We start from the raw sequence: 19,840 nt of genomic DNA, 5'->3' as shown, positions 1-19,840 counted from the left end.
ATTTTTAAGCATTTAAATTCACCAAACACGCTTTTTGGTGATACTTATAAACCCTTTCCATTGAGGGTCGTCTACCAAGCGTGTCAGAAGAAGGTGGTGTACAATTGTCTTCTAACAAACTATGCTACTATTGTCTCTTGGCTGACTGATCCATATAACGTCTGAAATAAAGATTTCAATTTCATAAACCTTGTTGTCGAATCTAAAGTTAAAAACAATATAAACTTGAAATTACGTGACCACCGGTATATGATATTCCATTAGCTCTCTGAAACTTCGGTTTTCGGGAACCCATATACAGCAACAACATGGCTGTGTGCTTTCTCGATGTGCCTCCGTAGCTCATGAATCCGAACGAAGCTCGACGGGCATCTAGTACATTGCAGTCTCGGACCTTTCCCGTGCTTTCTTTTAGCGTGTTCCGACCGCCTCGAGGCAGAAATGAAGCAATCGCCGCAGTCATCGCAGCGATAAGGTTTCTCACCAGTGTGACGGCGTCTGTGGTACACGGCGGCCATTTTGGAAACTAATTTCGCTCCGCAAATGTCACAGGCGAAGTTGCGCTCCCTAGTGTGTACAACGCTATGCTCAGCTAGCCTCGCTGGGGTGTAAAATCGCTTTCCGCACCACTGACATTGGTGTGGACGCACATCCATGTGTATCCACAGTATATGGTTCTTCAACTGTGGACGGGACGTGTAAGTTTTCATGCAATAGTCACAAGTGAATGTGGCTGGGTCGCGAATGTTCGACCGCCTGTTTCTCGGTACGGTGTCTCTGTCAGGTTTCGCATCTGGCTCGCATTTAGATCTATGTTCCCTGTAACAAGCTCTATTGGTGAACTGTACACCGCACGTCCTACAAGTGCGTACAGCGTGCATTTGCGCGTGAGTTTCGAAGGAGGCATTCCTTAGGAACGTTCGTCCGCAATCACCACACGTTAAACCAGATTTATGTGCTTTTTTCTCATGTTTTTTAGCTTCAATTTCATTGTTGAATATCGCGGGGCATTCCTTACAAACGAACGCTGTTTCTCTATGGACTTTCACTAAATGATCTCTCATTTCTTTGCCCCTAAAAACAATAGCCCCACAGGTTATGCAAGCGTCTTTCTGACCGCTATTCTTAAAGTGCACGTTCAAATAATAAGGACTTATGAATTCCTTCCCGCAATCCGTGCATTTACATGGCGGCCCTGCGCGGTGCACTCTCGGTTTTCGCTCATCACTTTTCTTTCTATTCATTCTACTTTTAAGTCTGTTTAGGGGAGTAGTTTTTTCATTAACGGTGTAGTCTTTGCCTATTCGTATGTTTAGATTGTCTGATCTGATGAAGGCGCAGAGGGACTTGACGTTGGGGGTGTTGTTAAGGGGAATGATTTCTAGTTGGTTGACCGCGAAGGACCATATTTTGATAGAGTCGGCGACGAGGGTGCGGAACTCTTGCGCCGCGATGGCGTGGGCGGTGCAGGCGGCGCAAACGCCGCTTGGGCAGAGGGGTTCCTCTATTATCTGGAAAAGGAGATAAACTTAGTTAATAAATTTAATTAGATTTCGAATAGGCTAGAGCAAAACTATAAAGGGTTTACAATGCGATCCGGATTCAAATTGTACGGAAGCCTGACGGATTCGAGTTGTTACTTTAGACATGGATTAGATTTTAGAATAGAATTATACAAATCGATATACATTCAGATGTAACGCAAAAACGCAAGATATGCTCACGCTGATTACAAGTAGCTAAGGCGCCCACAGATATCTTGGGAGCCAGTGCCCCTTGGTGGAGCTTACTAGACCACAAACCACGCAAGTACATACTAAAGCTGTTTTTAGACGACACCGACGTTAGGTCTAGCTTAGGTAGCGTGGCAAGTATAATTACCAACAGTCAGCAGCAGAAGTTGCTAAGCGGGCGAGGTGTTCAAAATGACCTTGACGCGCTCTTATTCTCTTAACAATAAAGTCGCGTCAAGATCATTTAGAACACCTGGCCCGCTTAGCAACTTCTGCTGCTGACTGAACATACAGCCGCAGAAATACTGCAAGAAGTATTACCTAAACCTGCCGTCGAATCCTTTTCTTCGCCGGCGTAACCTGCACCACAGAGTCGTGGACCGACGAATAATGCTTCTTCAGCTCAAACGGCCGCACGAACCTAGCCTGGCACATGTCGCAGCCGTGTGGCATGTCTTTAAGGCTCCTATGCCTTCTCTTAATATGGTCCAAGCGTCGTGAAGCCGATAGAAATCTGTCGCCGCACTCTTCACACTCGTACGGCTTTTCACCTGTGTGTATTCTCTGGTGTAAGAGGTATCCTAGCTCTGTTCGCATCTCAGCACCGCAAGCGCATTTGTAAAGTTTCCTTTCCGTAGTATGTACAGCCTCGTGTGATCTCAAGTGTGCTAATGTAGAAGTCCTTTTACCACACGTCTCACAGACATAAGGTAGCACGTTCAGGTGTTTCTGTATTATATGAATGCGTAACGAAGGTTTTTTGTTGTAAACGTGCCCGCAATAGTCGCAAGTAAAGCTGGTTGCGACAGGTGTCCGCGCAGATTTGCATTTTTTCTGATGATGTTTGTAGCAGCGACGATTTTCGAAGCTTAAATTACAGGATAGGCAGTGGAATAGAGTATGAGCGTACATGTGAGCTCTTAGAGCTCTGTCGTTTGTGTAGCCTCGCCCGCAGATCTGACAGCCGTAGGAGAATCTGTTGTGGTGCGACATATAATGCTGCTTGAGTAGATTTTCATCGTCAAACAGTTTGTAGCAGATATCACAATCGGCATACAAACATCCGTGCACTTTAGCCAAATGATCGGCCAGTTTTTCCCTCTCCATAACCGAACCGCATCTGACACACGCGCGTTTCATAGTATTCTTCAAATGTACATTTAAGTTGTAAGCTACAGGGAAATCTTTCCCACAATCCGGACATTGGCATTTCCCCGCGGATCTCGTGTAAGATCTCTTACTCTTCGCTGGTTTCTCGTTTAGTCTCCCCACGACCTCGTCTTTGGAGATTTTGCTTAGATCCTCTCTGATTAGCATATCTCCGTCGTTTATGAAGACGTAGTAAGTTCTGTCCTCGTCTTCCGGGTCGTGTATTTGGGTGAGGGAGTCGACAGCTTCCGTCCAGTGCTGGTGGGACATGGTGGAGAGTTGTCGGAAGTGTGCGGCAGCCATGGCGTCCTCTGAGCACGGTCGGCAGAGGCCTGGAGGCAGGCACGGGTCCTCCGCGACCTGGAATAACGTCCTCAATCAGTCCGTTCCTTCGGTATTAACTTCCTATTTATTTTAGTACCATAACCTATATAATAATATAGGTATACTTAATGTTATCTCCGGGGTGAGAGCCTGGTGAACTGTAATACAGGTTTATACCTAGTTCAGACTACAGTCTCTCACAAAGGATCACAACGGCATCTCTTATTTTAATTTTTGTTATCTTACTGTGAAACTGTTACAAATCCTTTGTGAGCTGATAAATATTTTTATTATTCTCTTTATTTATTTTTGGTCTTAAGTTAGGTTATTTTATAATATGGATATAAAAATAAAATACAAAAACACTTACAAAAACAATACAAAATACTTATAAACATATTATAAAAAACCTAACCTAGGGTGCCGCCAGCAGCGGGGCAAGGCCCAAGCTGCCGGTGGTCAGGGCTGCAGAGAGAGGAACCGGCGGACTATCCGCGCCGTGTCCAAGATCACCGCCTTCTGCATCTGACCCTTGATCCAACCACCTAGCGAGAGTCTCTCAAGATGTTGGTCGAGACTCTTCGCTATTAGACCGTTCACTGAAACGACTATCGGGACAATGATCGTCGAATCAACATCCCACATGGCGGTTATCTCGTGAGCCAAGTCTAGGTACTTGCTGGACTTGTCCTTCTCGGCTTTCACGAGATTCTCATCATGGGGGATGGTGATGTCAACGAGCACGGCCCGGCGTTGCGATCGATCTATTATCACAATGTCAGGCTTATTGGCTACAATAGTCCTGTCAGTGATGACTGACTTCATTTTTATTATTATTATTATTCTTATCTCTGTTAGAGTTATCTAGTTTTCGGCGCTAGCGCTTTCTTTTTGTGGTGTGGTATACTGTGGTTGCGGAGAAAATATGTTTTATAATTCCTCAGTTATAAAATTTTGTTTTCCAGATGTACTTGTGATAAGTTTTCTATGTAAGGCAACCACTACATTTTTTTACATCAACAATTGTGATTGTTTTTTATTTTACGTATGTCCCACATGTTGATAATTTCTTTAGTCAAATATAGGTTTTAGGGTAGAACTAATTCCAAGAGATACAAGTTTTAGTTTTTTGGGGTCTAAAAAAACACTGCACTTACCTGAATTGATTTTTAATAATCATGTCAAAAACCTAAATAATTTATTTCTAGAAATTAGTTCTATCCCTCCGCTATATTTTCCCGTGTTTATTCTCTATTGCACCACTTGGCATAGCTCATCCGGTCTAAAAATATTTTCGAATGGTCAGATAGTTAAAAATATCTGAACTCAACTCTATTGTCTATGCGTTAGAGTGCAATTCGAGATATTTTTGACCACAATTAACTTCGGAAATATGAGATTGTGCTAGCTGCTACCTAATCAGGGGGTAGATAAACTACGAAAAAAATATCTACAAATTATATTCAGGAGCAGGAAAGTGTTTATTGCAACTTAAAACTTATAGACTAAACAGAAAACAACAAAAACCTATGGCGATCTATTTGGCTGCCATGGTACAGTCAGCAGCAGAAGTTCCTAAGCGGGCGAGGCGTTCAAAACTACCTTGACACGCTCTTATTCTCTTAACAATAAAGTCGTGTTATCATTTTGAACACCTCGCCCGCTTAGCAACTTCTGCTGCTGTCTGTACTGCGTTTCTACATGTCAACCTAAAGGTAATAAATACAACATTTATAAGTTATCATTTATTCCCAACCAGACTCTGTATACATTGCATGGTCGTTCATCACGTGCTCTCTTAAACGAGTGAACAGACCAAATCTCTCATCACAAAACTCGCATTTATACTTCATAGTTTTCTCCATATTTTTAACTCCCCTAGGCACATAGTTAGGGTTTTTAAGATGTCGCTTATAATGCCTCTGGTATCCGCGTCGGGTGCTCATCGGTACTCCGCAAATGTTGCAAACAAATCTGTCGGGGACCCTGTTGTGTTTGTTGCTATGCTCTAACAGATGAATTGCGCTGTTGAAGACTTTCCCGCAATGCTCACATTGGTGAGAATGCTCCTTGTTCATGTGGATATACTCTAAATGGACTTTTAGAGCGTATTTAGAGCTGTACACTTTAGCGCAGATATCGCAAATGAACACGCCGCCTTTTCTTTGTGAGTTCTTACATCTTCTCGAGTGTGTTCTAAAACAGTACACGTTTGAGAATTTTTTGTCACAAGCTAAACAGATTCTAGGCTCGTGTTTGCTCGTCATATGAGACGCCAAATGGTGGGGATCTCTATAAGACAGCTTGCATATGTAGCAGAAGTAAGGCCCCTTGCTGTGATAAGTAACTTTGTGTTTCAAGAACGCATCCTGTTTCTTAAAAGTTTCATAGCAGATATCACACTGCATAGTATCAACACCATGATCTTTATAATGATCTTTTAGATCTTCTATTTTAATAAGTTCTTTGCAATGTACGCACGCGCGCTTATCATAATAACGCATATGCATGTTGTACTTGTACACACACAGAAAGCTCTTTTCACATTCCGGGCATTTGAGACCAGTATTAATTTCCGAGTCCCTCAATTGTCTCTCCAATTCGTTTCTCCTTTTAACAGCGTTCTGTTGCTGCTTCCGTTTCTTGAAATACTTCAAAATGTCCTCCGGGTGACCTCTCTTCACATTCTCCGTGTAGGTGGTTATATCTTTGACTTCATCGTTCACAACTATGTAAGCTGTTTTGACGTTTTCCTTGAACTCTAACTGGTCGAGGTAGTTGGAAGCTTCTGTCCACTTTCTGTGCGAGTCTCTCAGGTAGTCAATGAGGGTGACGGTGGGGGTGACAGTGTCGGCGCAGGCCCCGCAGATCCTGTTGGGCAGGAGGGGCGAAGTCTCCACCTAAAACAATAGGCTCTGTCAGCGCTTAACTGTTCTGCACATTGTCACACAAATTATTAGTCTTCCAACATTAATTATCGTCTTGATCGGAGCGAGTACGTTTTGCGATGTAGCGATGGGCACTGTAGTAATGTTTAACATACATGGGTGAAGCGTATGCGTACACTTTTGCGAGACGAAAGAAGGGAGTTGGTATGGAACGATTGCGAAGATGTAAAATATAGCTTCATTAGACAGTTGACTGAAAGACATGCGTAAGTTAGTACTTATATTATGCTGTGGGCGTCCTTTTAGGGTTCCGTACCCAAAGGGTAAAAACGGGACCCTATTACTAAGACTCCGCTGTCCGTCCGTCCGTCCGTGTTTTGCTCTATTTTTGTTGATGGTGCAGAACCCTCCGTGCGCGAGTCCGACTCGCACTTGGCCGGTTTTTATATAGCAAGGCAAGGCCATGAAGAAACTGGTTGAATATTCGGATTACTGATAGTTAATAATTTTTATAGGCCTTTTGTTTTTTATTTATAAATTTACAACAAATTTGTGTTTCTAAAGGCCCGTCTCCATATTGCGCGGCAAACTATCGAACATTCTCTCTCGCGAGGCAGCCGCGCGCAATGGATACCGGGTTAGCTCGCGAGCCAACTCGATCAGATTGAGACAGTTTTTGTCAGTTTTCTTGTACCTTAATAACATTGAAGTCGAAATAAATAATAACGTAAAAGCAAATTCATTCTTATATTCAAAATTAACACATCAATTGATATCAGAAAGGTCCACTTAGATACATAATTGATTAATTGCAAACTCATGAAGTTTTCTAAAACACTTAAAATGTAACAAAAAAAAACAATTTTACTGGATTTAAAACTAATATACAATTTAGAATTTAGACATGATATATTATTTCAGTATCCTAGGTTTGCTATGACTTCTAGGTTGGCTATAGACTTTAAAATCAACCGTTCCGTCCTTCTGATGTTTCCTACTATGGTGTGTCAGCCCTCGGCAGCTGCTGAACTTTTCCATGCAAATCTTACAAGAAAATGGGACTGCCGCTTTATCCTCCTTATTATGAACAGTGGACACATGATTTCTAAGTTTGTACGGGAGTTGGAAGCGCGCCGGGCAGTACTCGCAAGCATATCTCAGTATAGTAATAGGTTTTTTGTGAGCTTTTCGTATATGCTCCGATCTTCTTGAAGACGCTGAGAACGTTTCACCGCAATATTTACAAGCGTACGGCTTCTCGCCAGTATGCAGACGTATGTGCTGAACGTAACCTAGCTTGGTTTTTAATACTATACCACAGTGTTCACATGTGAATATAGTTTCAACCTCATGCTTCTTAAGATGTTCACCCATATGGGCAGAGGCAAGGAATTTACCGCAATACGGGCAAGGTCTGTGCGTGTTTTTAAGATGTACTATCTGTATATGTGCTGTTATGAACTTCTTCCCAGCTAGTTTCTTCCCGCAATAATCACAAATGCATTCTTTATCCGCTGCGCCCCGAAGGCCCACTCTAGTTCTCCTCTCACTCTTCTTATTCTTAACTTCTATAGTAACTTTGTGTTTCGTCTGATGAGTCTTCCTACTAATGTCTAAATCGCAGCATTTCTTCACATGATGCAAGTAGCATGTTTGGTTTCTGAATATTTTATCACAACCTGGACATGTTTTGACAGCATGGACGGATAGGTGAGCGTTGAAAGCTGGCCTGGATTTAAAGCTACGTCCACAATCACCACATGTGCATGCTCCAGGACTATGCGCCTCCTCCGTATGCCGAATTAGAAACTTACGGGACTTGAACAAAGCTGGACACTTCTTACAATCGTAAGTACCCAGGTGATGAGCAGTTATTAAATGCAGAATCAACTCATCTCTCGTCATGATTTTAGCACAAACATAGCAGGCCCGCTTAAAGTCCATCGACTCCTTCAAATGTAAATACAGATGTTGTGCATATGCAAATTTCTTTCCGCAGTCTGGACATTGACATTTATGTGTTACATCTCTAAACTGCACCTCTTTTTGCTCTATAATTTGTGAAATTTTCTCATGTTTATCTGGTTTACCTCTAGGATTGTTAGCTATAGAGATTTCATCGTTCTTCATAATGATGTACATGGTTTTATCTTTGTACTTGGTTGGTAAGTAGTTAGTGAGGAGCTGCAGAGTGGAGTCCCATTGGCTAGCGGCTTGACTGCACAGCGTTCGGAAGCTGGCAGCATCCATGGCTCTCTGAGCACATTCGGTGCACAGGCCAGCAGGTAGATCCTCCTCCAGCGGAACCTGCAACCACCGGTCTAGTCAAATGGCCACAATGTTCTCCCATGATCATCCTTTAGATTTTGCTTGTTAATATTGGTAGGTAAAAAAAATCTAACCTAATATCGAATGTATATTATGCAAGTATTCATTTTACTAAACTACAGTGTAATCGTGAATTTTATCAAGTTTGATGGTTTTTGTTAATTTGATAATAATAAAAATTGGGTTAAGATGTGAGCTTGCGTCATGGTCGCCGGCTATCCTCATAAACGCGAATAAACATTCCAACTAATAAATGGCATTTAATTCAGTTAAATGCTATTTATGTTTAGAATATAATTCAACTAAGTTCGTAAAGCTTCTATTTCAATCATAATGGCATCATAATGTAAAGGGATTTGTATAAAATAGATTTATAAAATATGAAAGATGATGAAACAGGCGGCCATTTTGTTTCAAAATGGAGGGAATGACGCCGTTCCGTTCGTCGCAGAAGCCATCTCGATTGAAATGGAAGTTTACGAAAAAAATAAGGATAACAAACGTACCTCGATGCCTGTGATTATTTCCAGTAGTTCAGCAAGCGTAACCGGTCGTTCTCCATCCATCATGACCGTGTCGCCGAGGTAAACCTGGCCTTCGGTGGTGTCTCCCATACAAATTCGACATTTGTCCAAGCCATCGCCTCTTACTATGTGGGACACTAGCGCTTTTACATCCACTTGACGGTTCATCTTCTTAGGTTTTTCACTTTAAATGATAACGAGAAAATTATTTTTGCCTAATTATAAAACGCAATTTTCATTTCTTCAAAAGACAGCAAGGCAGTCACAGACAAGATGTCAGGAAATGAAATGAACAACAGCGTCAGTCAACCAAACGCCGAATCATAGACTATAGAGTTATAGTAACGTGCCTTATTATTAACGGATAACGTATCGTTATAACGTTAATTGAATCGATTATTAATCGATAGTTCGGAGGGCCTACCGCGAACCACGTTCGTCGTGTTACCTCCCTGTCACACTTACGTACGAATTTACAAGTGCGACAGAGAAGAAACACGTCGAACGTGGTTCGCGGTAGGCCCGCAGTTTTTTTCTTTGTTTCTTGCTTTAAAGGCACCTCCAGACTATGTGCGTGAATCGCGGCTTCGCGCCGCAATTTGCGCACGATCGTGGAGGGCCCTTGAAGCATATAACTTTCTACCATTCATCATATAACGGAAAACGAAATAAAAAAAATGTATTTTGAATGTAATGACCCTGGCTGGCCTCACACGCAAGAAATTTTCATTCGGTTTCCGTACGGTTAAACAGGTGGGAACGGGGCGTCGCTCTACAAATGCATAGTGCTGTCTCGCTTGCACATGTAATTCCGTAAAAGCGGTTTAGACTCTCGCGCGAGCCACGAGACGAGCCACGAGCCGAGCCACGAGACGAGAGTGTAAGCGGTGGGCTCGCGGCTCGTCTCGTGGCTCGTAAGCTCGTCGAGCTAATATAATTTAAACTCTAACGGCACGGCATAAGGTTTATAACCGAATGACAAGCCGAACGCGAGTGTAAGCGGTGGACTCGCGTCTCGTGTCGCGGCTCGCGGTTCGTCTCGTGGCTCGCGCGAGAGTCTAAATCGACTAGTACGAGAATTCCGTGCGTGTGTGCTTGTGCGGCCAGCACTTGGTGCGGTGCGGTAGTGTGTTATGACTTTAAGTTTGGTTTTGCAATGTATAGGAAGTCATTAAGGAAAGACAGTCTATCTTCCAGTCAGCCGAACTGTCAGTGTCAAGGCATTGTCAGTTTTGAAATTGGATTGTTGATTGCTAGAAATCCAAAATGGTATTTAAATTTGATTTTATTACTTTAATCTTAAGTTATTCCGTGATTTGAATGCTATCTAACAATTATTTCAGATGTAAATTGTTTATTACAACAATTATTTTAAGTGCCCTTAGTGTATTTAACAAAAAAAATAGTGTCTCAAAACCGCTTCTGTGATACTCTAAAAGAATTCGTATTTCTGTGTTTTTTGTGCGTAATTAGTGATAATTTCGTGTAAAGCATATCAACTTAATCGAAATCATGGTCGGTAATCTCCATACATAGTTAACTAAATTAATTAAAGTTTTTGGTTATAAATACCGCAAAATGAAGGTTTGTCTATGATTCACCCTCAGGTGTTCATGTGATTTAAGGTTTTTTACAGAAATATAACTATAATTGCATATATTTTACTACATCGAATTACTATCCGTAAAATGTCCGTGTTACAACAACGCTATTAATTACTTTTAATGAAAAATACAGAAAAATCAAAAATATATAAACTAACAAAACAACATAATAAAAGTCTTTCTTATTTATTTCTATGTCTTCTTTCCACCCTGTTACCCCCTGCTGGGGTGTAGGGCTTGAATCCTTTCCTCGACTTACTCCGGTCCCGGCTAGGCGGTTATTTCTATGTACATTTATAATAACGAATGCTCAACGTTTGATCCACAGCAACCACAGATCCTAGTTTTGAAGGAGGGCACGGACCAGTCGCAGGGCCGTCCGCAGCTCATATCCAACATCAATGCGTGCCAGCTTGTTGTTGATGCGGTAAGGTTTCTTTCAGACTGTGTTTCCACCCGAGAGTCTGTGCGGAAAGAGAAGTCTGGAATTGTATTGGGCCCCATACATACCACGACTCTTCTCTTTCCACACAGACTATGTGCAAGGATGCACAGCGAGGGATGTTTGTTAAGAACCAATAGAATATTATCCACTAGAGCCACAGAATAAATAGTACTGGGTACAGAAGATTCATTCTAACAGAACGCGTCTATTACGACAGATATGACCGCTAGGTGGCGCAAGCGCGAGCAGGCGTCCGTTCCGTAGCGGTGCGCGGCAACTACTATGGCTAGACACCAAAATTGGTGTGGGCCGCATGTACTTGTAGCGACGCAACGAAAAATCGCGGAGTGAGCCACGCCTGCTAGAGCTGCTGAGCAAGGATAGGGTAATGAAGAGACCCTATTGCTTCTTAACAAACACATCCCTCTTTATACATCTTAGCACATCTGTCGTGGAAATGGAACAGTATAATTCTCGTAACTTTAAACATAATTACATAGTATGGACTTTCAGTCTGTCTATTTTTTAGTCCTTGTTGAATGGAGCAACTACATCTAAAAGCTACTAACTTGTAATACAAGCGGATGTCACTTTTTGACAGCTTTTGTTAGAAAGGGACTTCCACTTGTATTAAGCCCCGGCTCCATATCGCGCGGCAAACCATCGAACATTGACTCGCGCGGCAGCCGCGCGCAATGGATACCGGGCGCATCGAGTTGGCTCGCGCGGCAGCCCGGTATCCATTGCGCGCGGCTGCCGCGCGAGCCAATATTGAGCGATATGGAGAACAAAACTCACAGATTCCCTTCAACATGCACTGAGACTAAAATGGAAATGGGCAGGCCACATTGCTAGATTTAATGATAAAAGATGGACACTTAAAACAACAACATGGCCGGGGCCTATAGCACAAGGAAAAAGGAAACCAGGCAAGCCACGAAGGCGCTGGGCAGAAGACATTCATAAGGTCGCAGGTGCAAGCTGGATGGAGTCGGCCAAAGACCGATTAAAATGGCATGGGTTGGAGGAGGCTTTTACCCAAACGGGGTCCATATAAAACTATCATTCATGTCAAATAATATAATACACAAAACTGTTAAAAATTTATGGAATAAATAAAGCTTTAATAATAATAATAATAATGGAGACGAGGCTTCACAAGTTACAAGCTTTTGAAAAACGGGCCCCTGCTAGCCAATGATTAAAACTAACGGATCCAATTGCTGAACTTCTATGTGGATCATGATAGTAGACATGAGGTTAGCTGTACAGTATTTGTCAATATGTATCATTACAATATGTGACGACCGGTCTGGCCTAGTGGATAGTGACCCTGCCTGTGAAGCCGCGGTCCTGGGTTTGAATCCCAGTAAGGGCATTTATTTGTGTGATGTGCACAGATATTTGTTCCTGAGTCATGGTTGTTTTCTATGTATTTAAGTATTTAATATGTATGTATGTATCTATGTATTTATTTTTATACCTACAGTTTATAATTAAGTGAATAAGTAATAAATAATTAATATTGTCCTTTGCTGCCTGAAACACAGGGAATCCTAGTTCAGGCATTTGTAAATCACTTGTCTTTATAAATTATTAGTCTTTAAGAGCAACCACTGTACTATACTTTTCTCAATAAATTATTTGTATTTGTATTTGTATATTATATATATATCGTTGTCTGAGTACCCACAACACAAGCCTTCTTGAGCTTACCGTGGGGCTTAGTCAATTTGTGTAAAAATGTCCTATAATATTTATTTATTAAATCAACTTATTGTATAAGCAAATTTTTATTTTTATAAGCAAAATTAGGTGCAAGTATGTTTATAAATGATATTAGGATTTTTTTTGCTTAAACATTTTTTACAAAATGTCATATAAACAATTCAGGTACGCACGACATTGGGCCCGCGCGGCATGGACAAGCTGATCGTGGACCACAGCGGCAAGGCTGTCATCTCCAACGATGGAGCCACCATCATGAAGGTATGTAAAGCCCTTGCTACACGGTCGCCGACAAGCCTACTAACCGTCTGACCTTGGTCTGACCTTGGTCAGTTTTGGTCAAATTTTGTTGGAAACAACTGTCTACACGGTCCGGGACGGACCAAGGCCACGCGGTCTGGGGGCTTGTCGGCGACCGTGTAGCAAGGGCTTAATCTCCGTACATCGGGGTTTCTGGCGCGGGAATGGTTTTATAAATATACTTAATTAAACTTGTAATGTAATATCATCTTTTATAGATTGATTTAGGTAAAAACATAATAATAAAGGGAAACATATTTTGCATCACAAATACAAGAAAAACAAGAAGCACTATATTTGAATTCAAAAACCAAAGACAAGAATAAACGCAAATATAGCTGGTCAAGCAGATCTTGTCAGTGGAAAAAGGCGGCAAATTTGAAAAATGTAAGTGCGAAGGGATATCGTCCCATAGAAAATTTGAATTTCGCGCCTTTTATAGTAAGCGTCAGGATGGCGGGTGGACCTCAGCGAAATATTTATAAACATATTGTATTTTCGGTGTACTTTAGTGTACCTTTAATAGAATCCAGTGTACTTCTCCCAGAAACGAGATATTTAACAAAAAAGGTCCACCCGCCATTCTGACGTCAGGATGTGTAATCATGGATTATACCGCACTCCAAGTATGTAGTTATAGTGTACTTCTGTAAACCTTTAATATAAATCAGTTTACAGTTTACTCGTTCCTAAAACGAGCTATGCTCAAACAAAGGTCCACCCTTTATTACTGACAAGATTTGCTTGACCAGCTATAGGATTGTTGCCACTGTAAATGTACATTATATCATTAACAGTTTAATAGTAGCCAAAAAGTAGGTAAAAATGCACTCAGTGTACTAAATGTGAATGTGTGTTTCAGCTTTTGGACATCGTGCACCCGGCCGCCAAGACTCTCGTCGACATCGCCAAGTCTCAAGATGCTGAGGTGAGGTTTAAAAAAGTGGTCTCTAATGATAGTTGCTTGTATGGTTTCATGTACATACATATATTTTTGTTAAAACAAATTTCTATAAAGAAAAGTACCTACTGTGTATAATTGCATGAATTCTATAGTAATTTAAATGGTATTTTCCTTATTTACTCGTAATGCATGTTAATTATAAGATGTAATGTTTTGAAAAAGATGTGTCCCGCCGAGTTTGTTGCCTGTTCCATATTGGAATACCCTCCTCCAATTGAGTGGGGATTTAAATCTTTTAAATTTATCTCAATATACTTGTTAGGTCCTATGCTAACCACCGTATAAATATTCGGCCGTATTATATTTACACCCTGTATACATTGACAGCAAAATTATCTCAAAGGTTGACTGGAAGAGATCCCTTATAGGGATAAGTTCGTCTTTGTACATTGTATACTTTCTATTTAATTGTATCTTTACCTGTCTTATGTACAATAAAGTGTTTACATATTATATATTTCAGGTCGGAGACGGCACCACTTCAGTGGTGATCCTGGCCGGGGAACTCCTGAAGCGGCTCAAGCCGTTTGTCGAAGAAGGTATGACTGTCATTTTTTTTCTATCATTTGCCTCAGCTACGACCCATGTTATCGGCTACGACCGTACATAGAGAAAAAAAAAAACCGGCCAAGTGCGAGTCGGACTCGCGCACGGAGGGTTCCGCACCATCAACAAAAAATAGAACAAAACAAGCAAAAAAACGGTTACCCATCCAAGTCAAAAATCACGTTTGTTGTATGGGAGCCCCACTTAAGTCTTTATTTTATTCTGTTTTTAGTATTTGTTGTTATAGCGGCAACATAAATACATCATCTGTGAAAATTTCAACTGTCTAGCTACGGACGGACAGCGGAGTCTTAGTAATAGGGTCCCGTTTTTACCCTTTGGGTACGGAACCCTAAAAATACATAGATTGCTCACTCCATACGTCAGTTTTACTACCAAAAAGACTATTAGCATCTAGCATCGAGTAGCGGAACTATCAGTACTGCTACTTGACAATAGATGTAGCAGTACTGATAGTTCCGCTACTCGATGATAGATGTAGACACTGAAATTAATAGTCTGAACTGATGTATGGAGTGAGCACTCTTGTCTTACTTATTTCTGTATGCCCGTGCGAAGCGACAATGCAATATTATGGTACCATCGAGCTGATCTGATGATGGAGACAGGAGGTGGCCATAGGTAGGTAGGTAGGTACATTAATGAAACAGATATCACAAAAATGTCAATTGATTATGTTTTGGAAACGTGTGCAATCAAATTACCGCAGTATAATATACTATTAGTAGTTATGTATTGGAACAGGAGAGAGGAAGAATTATTCTTTAAGCAGCTAGACATCATTTTAAACTATATTACAAATAAATACAATAATTATAAAGTAATAATCGGCGGGGACCTAAATATAAACATTTTGAATATTAACAACAAAACAAACAAACTCTTGGGCTGTATGTCGGAGCGTAACTTTATACAACACATAAAAAAACCAACTCGTACCACTACGGCCGCATCAACATGTCTAGACCTCATATTCACAAATTTTTATGACAAAAAAATGAGCACGTTAGTAGAGGAACTCGGGTTTTCGGATCACGCGGGAACCTCCATTACGCTAGAATTACCTCAAACTGAGCACCACAAAATAAACTCGTGGCGCGTAAAAAGACGACTCTACAATGAAGTTAACATCACAAACTTCAGAATGAAACTCAAAACCATAAATTGGAGTGACATACTACTGCCAAACAAAACTGTAAACGAGAACTATCAAGCTTTCCATACTACTCTATTAAATGTCTTAAATGAAACAATTCCAAAGCAAAATGTAATAATTAAAAACGCGAGAAAAAAGACGTGGCTAACGGCAGGAATAAAGCAAGCGTGTAAAAATAAGCGACTGTTAAAAATACTTACGACACAAGCCAAAAGTTCAGTATTAACACAGTATTACGGCAAGTACGCGAAAACACTAAAAAAAGCCGTATCTGCTGCTAAAAAAATAGATTATAAAGATAAAATTAAAAAATCTACTAATAAAGTGAAAGCTATGTGGAATATTATTAATGAACGTACTAACAAAAAGTCAAAAATTGGGAAACATAACATAAAACTTCAGTTAAATAACACCTTAACCTCAGACCCAAAGATAATAGCAAATTCATTCAACAGTTTTTTTGCATCAATTGGTGAATCTAAACTAAATAAAGAAACCAGGCCCATGCAATCCTCCTTAGAAAATACGATGTTTCTCAAGCCCACCGACTACCGTGAAGTTTTCAAACACATAAAGAATCTTAAAGATAAACTTAGCTGCGGCATAGATGAGATTCCTCCTAAACTGATAAAGAAATGTGCGAGCGAACTTACACCACCCTTTTGTAGCTTAATAAACCAATCATTCTACGAAGGATCTTTTCCCGATTTACTAAAAAAGGCCATTATAAAACCTATACATAAAAAAAACTCAAAAACAGATCCAAACAATTACCGACCCATAGCTCTTCTTCCTACTGCATCAAAATTGTTTGAAAAAGCAATGTGCGAACGAGTGTACAATTTTTGTGAAAAATATAAAATTTTCGACGAAAGTCAAAACGGATTTCGAAAAAACAAATCTACAACTTTAGCCGTTTACAAATTTGTTCAGGAGGCTTTAGACGCAATAAATTCAAAAAAGCACGCAATCGGTATCTTACTGGACATGACGAAGGCGTACGATAAAGTTAACTACAAGATATTACTTGACAAGTTATATAGCATTGGAATACGCGGAGAAGCCCATAAATGGTTTAAGTCCTACCTAGAAAATAGAGAGCAATACGTAGAAATAGAATACATCGATCCAAACAGTAACGAAATCTGCAACATTAGATCAACCAAAAAAATAATTAACGCATCCATTCCACAAGGGAGCGTGATCGGATGTCTCCTGTTTATTATTTATATAAACGACCTGCCTAAAACTATGGACATACCATGCACTCTATTTGCAGACGACATTTCTCTATTAATAACATGTAACACTACTGCGAACATAAATGAACAGATTAAACATACACTAGATAATATTACGAACTGGATGGACGATCACCAATTAGAGATTAACTTCAGTAAAACTAAAATTATGACATTTCAACCGCACCAAAAACAACCTTTAGATATTGACTTCCATTATAATGACATACAGATAGAGCTAGTACAGGAATTTCCGATGCTAGGTATAATTTTAGATACGCACTTAAATTGGAAAGCGCACATAAACAAAATCAGTGGGAAACTGTCTAGTTTTGTATATGCGCTTGGAGAAATAAAGAGAACCACGGATCTACAAACCTCGCTTATAACATATTACGCATATGCCTATGCATGGCTAAGCTACGGCATCATCTTGTGGGGAAATAGTACGGACGCACCAGATCTCTTTATACTCCAAAAAAAACTCGTTCGCATAATAGCAAACATTAATATACCAGATACATGCAAGCCACATTTCCAAGAACACAATTTACTGACTCTACCAGGAATTTATATTCTAGAAATATGTAAGTTCATTAGAAAAAATATTAGTATGTTCAAAAAACGAGAAGAGGTTTTGTCTAGAGCTCACTCAGTTAGGCACAGAAACATGCTTATGCTGCCCTCATCAAATTTGAAAATGCATTCAAAAAGCACATACGTCATGGCAATCAAAATTTTCAATAAATTACCAGACGTACTTAGAAACGAAGAACTAGATTTTACCTTCATAAGACGCCTAAAACAATTACTTGTCTCAAAATGTTATTATACCATAACTGAGTATTTTGATGATAATTTAACAAACTATAACTGTAACGACTTGACATTTAACTAATTTTATTATTATAATTCCAATTTACTATAATTATTTCTTGACGATAAATCATCAATATTCTATATTTATTGTGAATTGTTTATTACTTATTACTGTTATATTTCTACTACAACTAACAATTTTAAAAATGATCGTGTTTTGTAGGTGTAATAAACTTTTTAGTTTTAAACTAGTTTTTAAGACAGTGCTACGCCCTTGCAGGGCGACCATGTACCAAATGTTTATGTAACACCTTATTATAACCATGGTTTATGCATAAAATAAATGAAATGAAATGAAATGAAATCGGAACTCTGTGATAAAACAACGCAACCTAATTGTGTTTGGGGTTTTTAGAATTGTCTCGATGAGTATTAGTTGTCTGTGGAAAGAAAAGTACAGTCAGCGATAAAAGCTTGTACCAAAAATTATTTTTTTACCAAAAACTTATTTTCTATAATTTGCCTCGGCTACGACCGTACCCGTGCGAAGCCGGGGCGGGTCGCTAGTACTAGACACGCGACATCACAGATGTGCGTTACAAAATTTTTAACTAATACGAAAATTTTAGGGTATAAATGTACCTTGTTTGTAAACTAGCAAAAAGCAGAGCTTTGTAAGGGCTCGCGGAGTTTTTCTACCTAAACGTACCGGACCGCGACTTTGATCCAGTCCGAGGCTTGTTCCATGTTCAATCGAGTGGGTACGTAATAAGTCCGTTAAGGACGCAGCTATAAGTGAGAGCAAGAAAGAAATATACCTACTAATTGGACCCCGGTCGCTGTCCGGTACGTCTGTCTGTTACAACTTTTACTTTGTCCATTAAAAACGCGTCCAGACGACAAAATCAAATTGCCAATATCCACACATAATATCCAATTACATAAGCGCTTATTACATCCTACACGGTCGCCCAGTACTTTTTGTAAGGAAGCCAACTGGCTTTCCTACATACACATGTTGGGTCAGCGAGCCAATGATGATCCTTGAATTTATTTATGCGTCCACACCACACAATTGAGCGTAAAACTATCCCGTCTGGACACCTACTGGCGGTAATCATGCTGCTCCGCGCATAAACTTACGTATAATTTGCTCTCCTAAGTGCTCATCTAGACGAGTGAGATGACCAAAACATCGTGTGCCTATATTGCAACAAACCTGAGTTCCACTAAATACTGCCAGGGTTCAGCTACAGCTCTATTTTGGGTATCTCCCAAGTGCTCAAAAAAACGAGTCGGATGACCAAAACAGCGTTTGCCTATGTTGCACCAAACCTGAGTTCCAATAGGTACTGCCAGGGTTCCGCATCAGCTCTATCTTGGGCACTGCTCTCCCAAGTGCTCATTCTGACGAGTCGGATGTCCAAAACAGCGTGTATCTATGTTGCACCAAACCTGAGTTCTACTAGGTACAGCCAGGGTTTAGCATCAGCTCATCAGCTCTATCTTGGGTACTGCTCTCCCAAATGCCCATCAAGACGTGTCGAATGACTAAAACAGCGTGTGCCTATGTTGCACCAAACCTGAGTTCCACTAGGTACAGCCAGGGTTCAGCATCAGCTCTATCTTAGGTACTACTCTCCTAAGTGCTCATCAAGACGAGTCGGACGACCAAAACAGCGTGTGCATATGTTGTATTAAACCCGAGCTCCACTAGGTACTGCCAGGGTTCAGCATCAGCTACCTTGGGTACTGCTCTACCAAGTGATCATCATGACGAGTCGGATGTCCAACCCAGTGTGTGTCTATGTTGCACCAAACCTGAGTTCCGCTAGGTACAGCCAGGATTCAGCATCAGCTCTATCGTACTGCTCTCCCAAGTGGTCATCAAGACTCAAGACGTGTCGAATTACTAAAACAGCGTGTGCCTATGTTGCACCAAACCTGAGTTCCACTAGGTACTGCCAGGGTTCTGGGTCATTTTGTGGAAATGCACGCCGACGTTGCAATTGGCGTGCAGTCGGCGTGCAGTTTCCATATAAGTTACAGTCGGGGTGTAGTTTGTTAATA

General features: G+C 40.6%; 2 protein-coding genes across 3 annotated transcripts in view; one reads left to right on the top strand and one right to left on the bottom strand.

Moving 5' to 3' along the window:
- Positions 1–260: 260 nt before the first annotated feature.
- Positions 261–9,229, bottom strand: LOC134659483 (zinc finger protein 91-like). Its single transcript, XM_063515127.1, has 5 exons — positions 8,929–9,229; positions 7,010–8,401; positions 5,159–6,106; positions 2,151–3,242; positions 261–1,511 (listed from the first exon to the last, which is right to left on the bottom strand). The coding sequence occupies exons 1-5, from the start codon at positions 9,112–9,114 to the stop codon at positions 261–263; spliced, it is 4,869 nt and encodes a 1,622-aa protein (XP_063371197.1). The 5' UTR covers positions 9,115–9,229.
- A 911-nt stretch (positions 9,230–10,140) lies between these two features.
- LOC134659598 (T-complex protein 1 subunit eta) overlaps positions 10,141–19,840 on the top strand; it is a 36,326-nt gene continuing 26,626 nt past the window's right edge. For both annotated transcript variants that reach the window (XM_063515270.1, XM_063515272.1), the window contains exons 1-5: positions 10,141–10,215; positions 10,879–10,977; positions 12,889–12,984; positions 13,886–13,951; positions 14,451–14,526. In XM_063515270.1, coding sequence (XP_063371340.1) covers positions 10,213–10,215; positions 10,879–10,977; positions 12,889–12,984; positions 13,886–13,951; positions 14,451–14,526 — 340 coding nt within the window. In that variant the 5' untranslated portion in view covers positions 10,141–10,212. The remainder of the gene's footprint in view (positions 10,216–10,878; positions 10,978–12,888; positions 12,985–13,885; positions 13,952–14,450; positions 14,527–19,840) is intronic.

Source organism: Cydia amplana, chromosome 25 (genome assembly GCF_948474715.1).
Source record: "Cydia amplana chromosome 25, ilCydAmpl1.1, whole genome shotgun sequence".
Classification (NCBI taxonomy): Eukaryota; Metazoa; Arthropoda; class Insecta; order Lepidoptera; family Tortricidae; genus Cydia; species Cydia amplana.
This window is presented reverse-complemented; position numbering and strand designations above follow the sequence as displayed.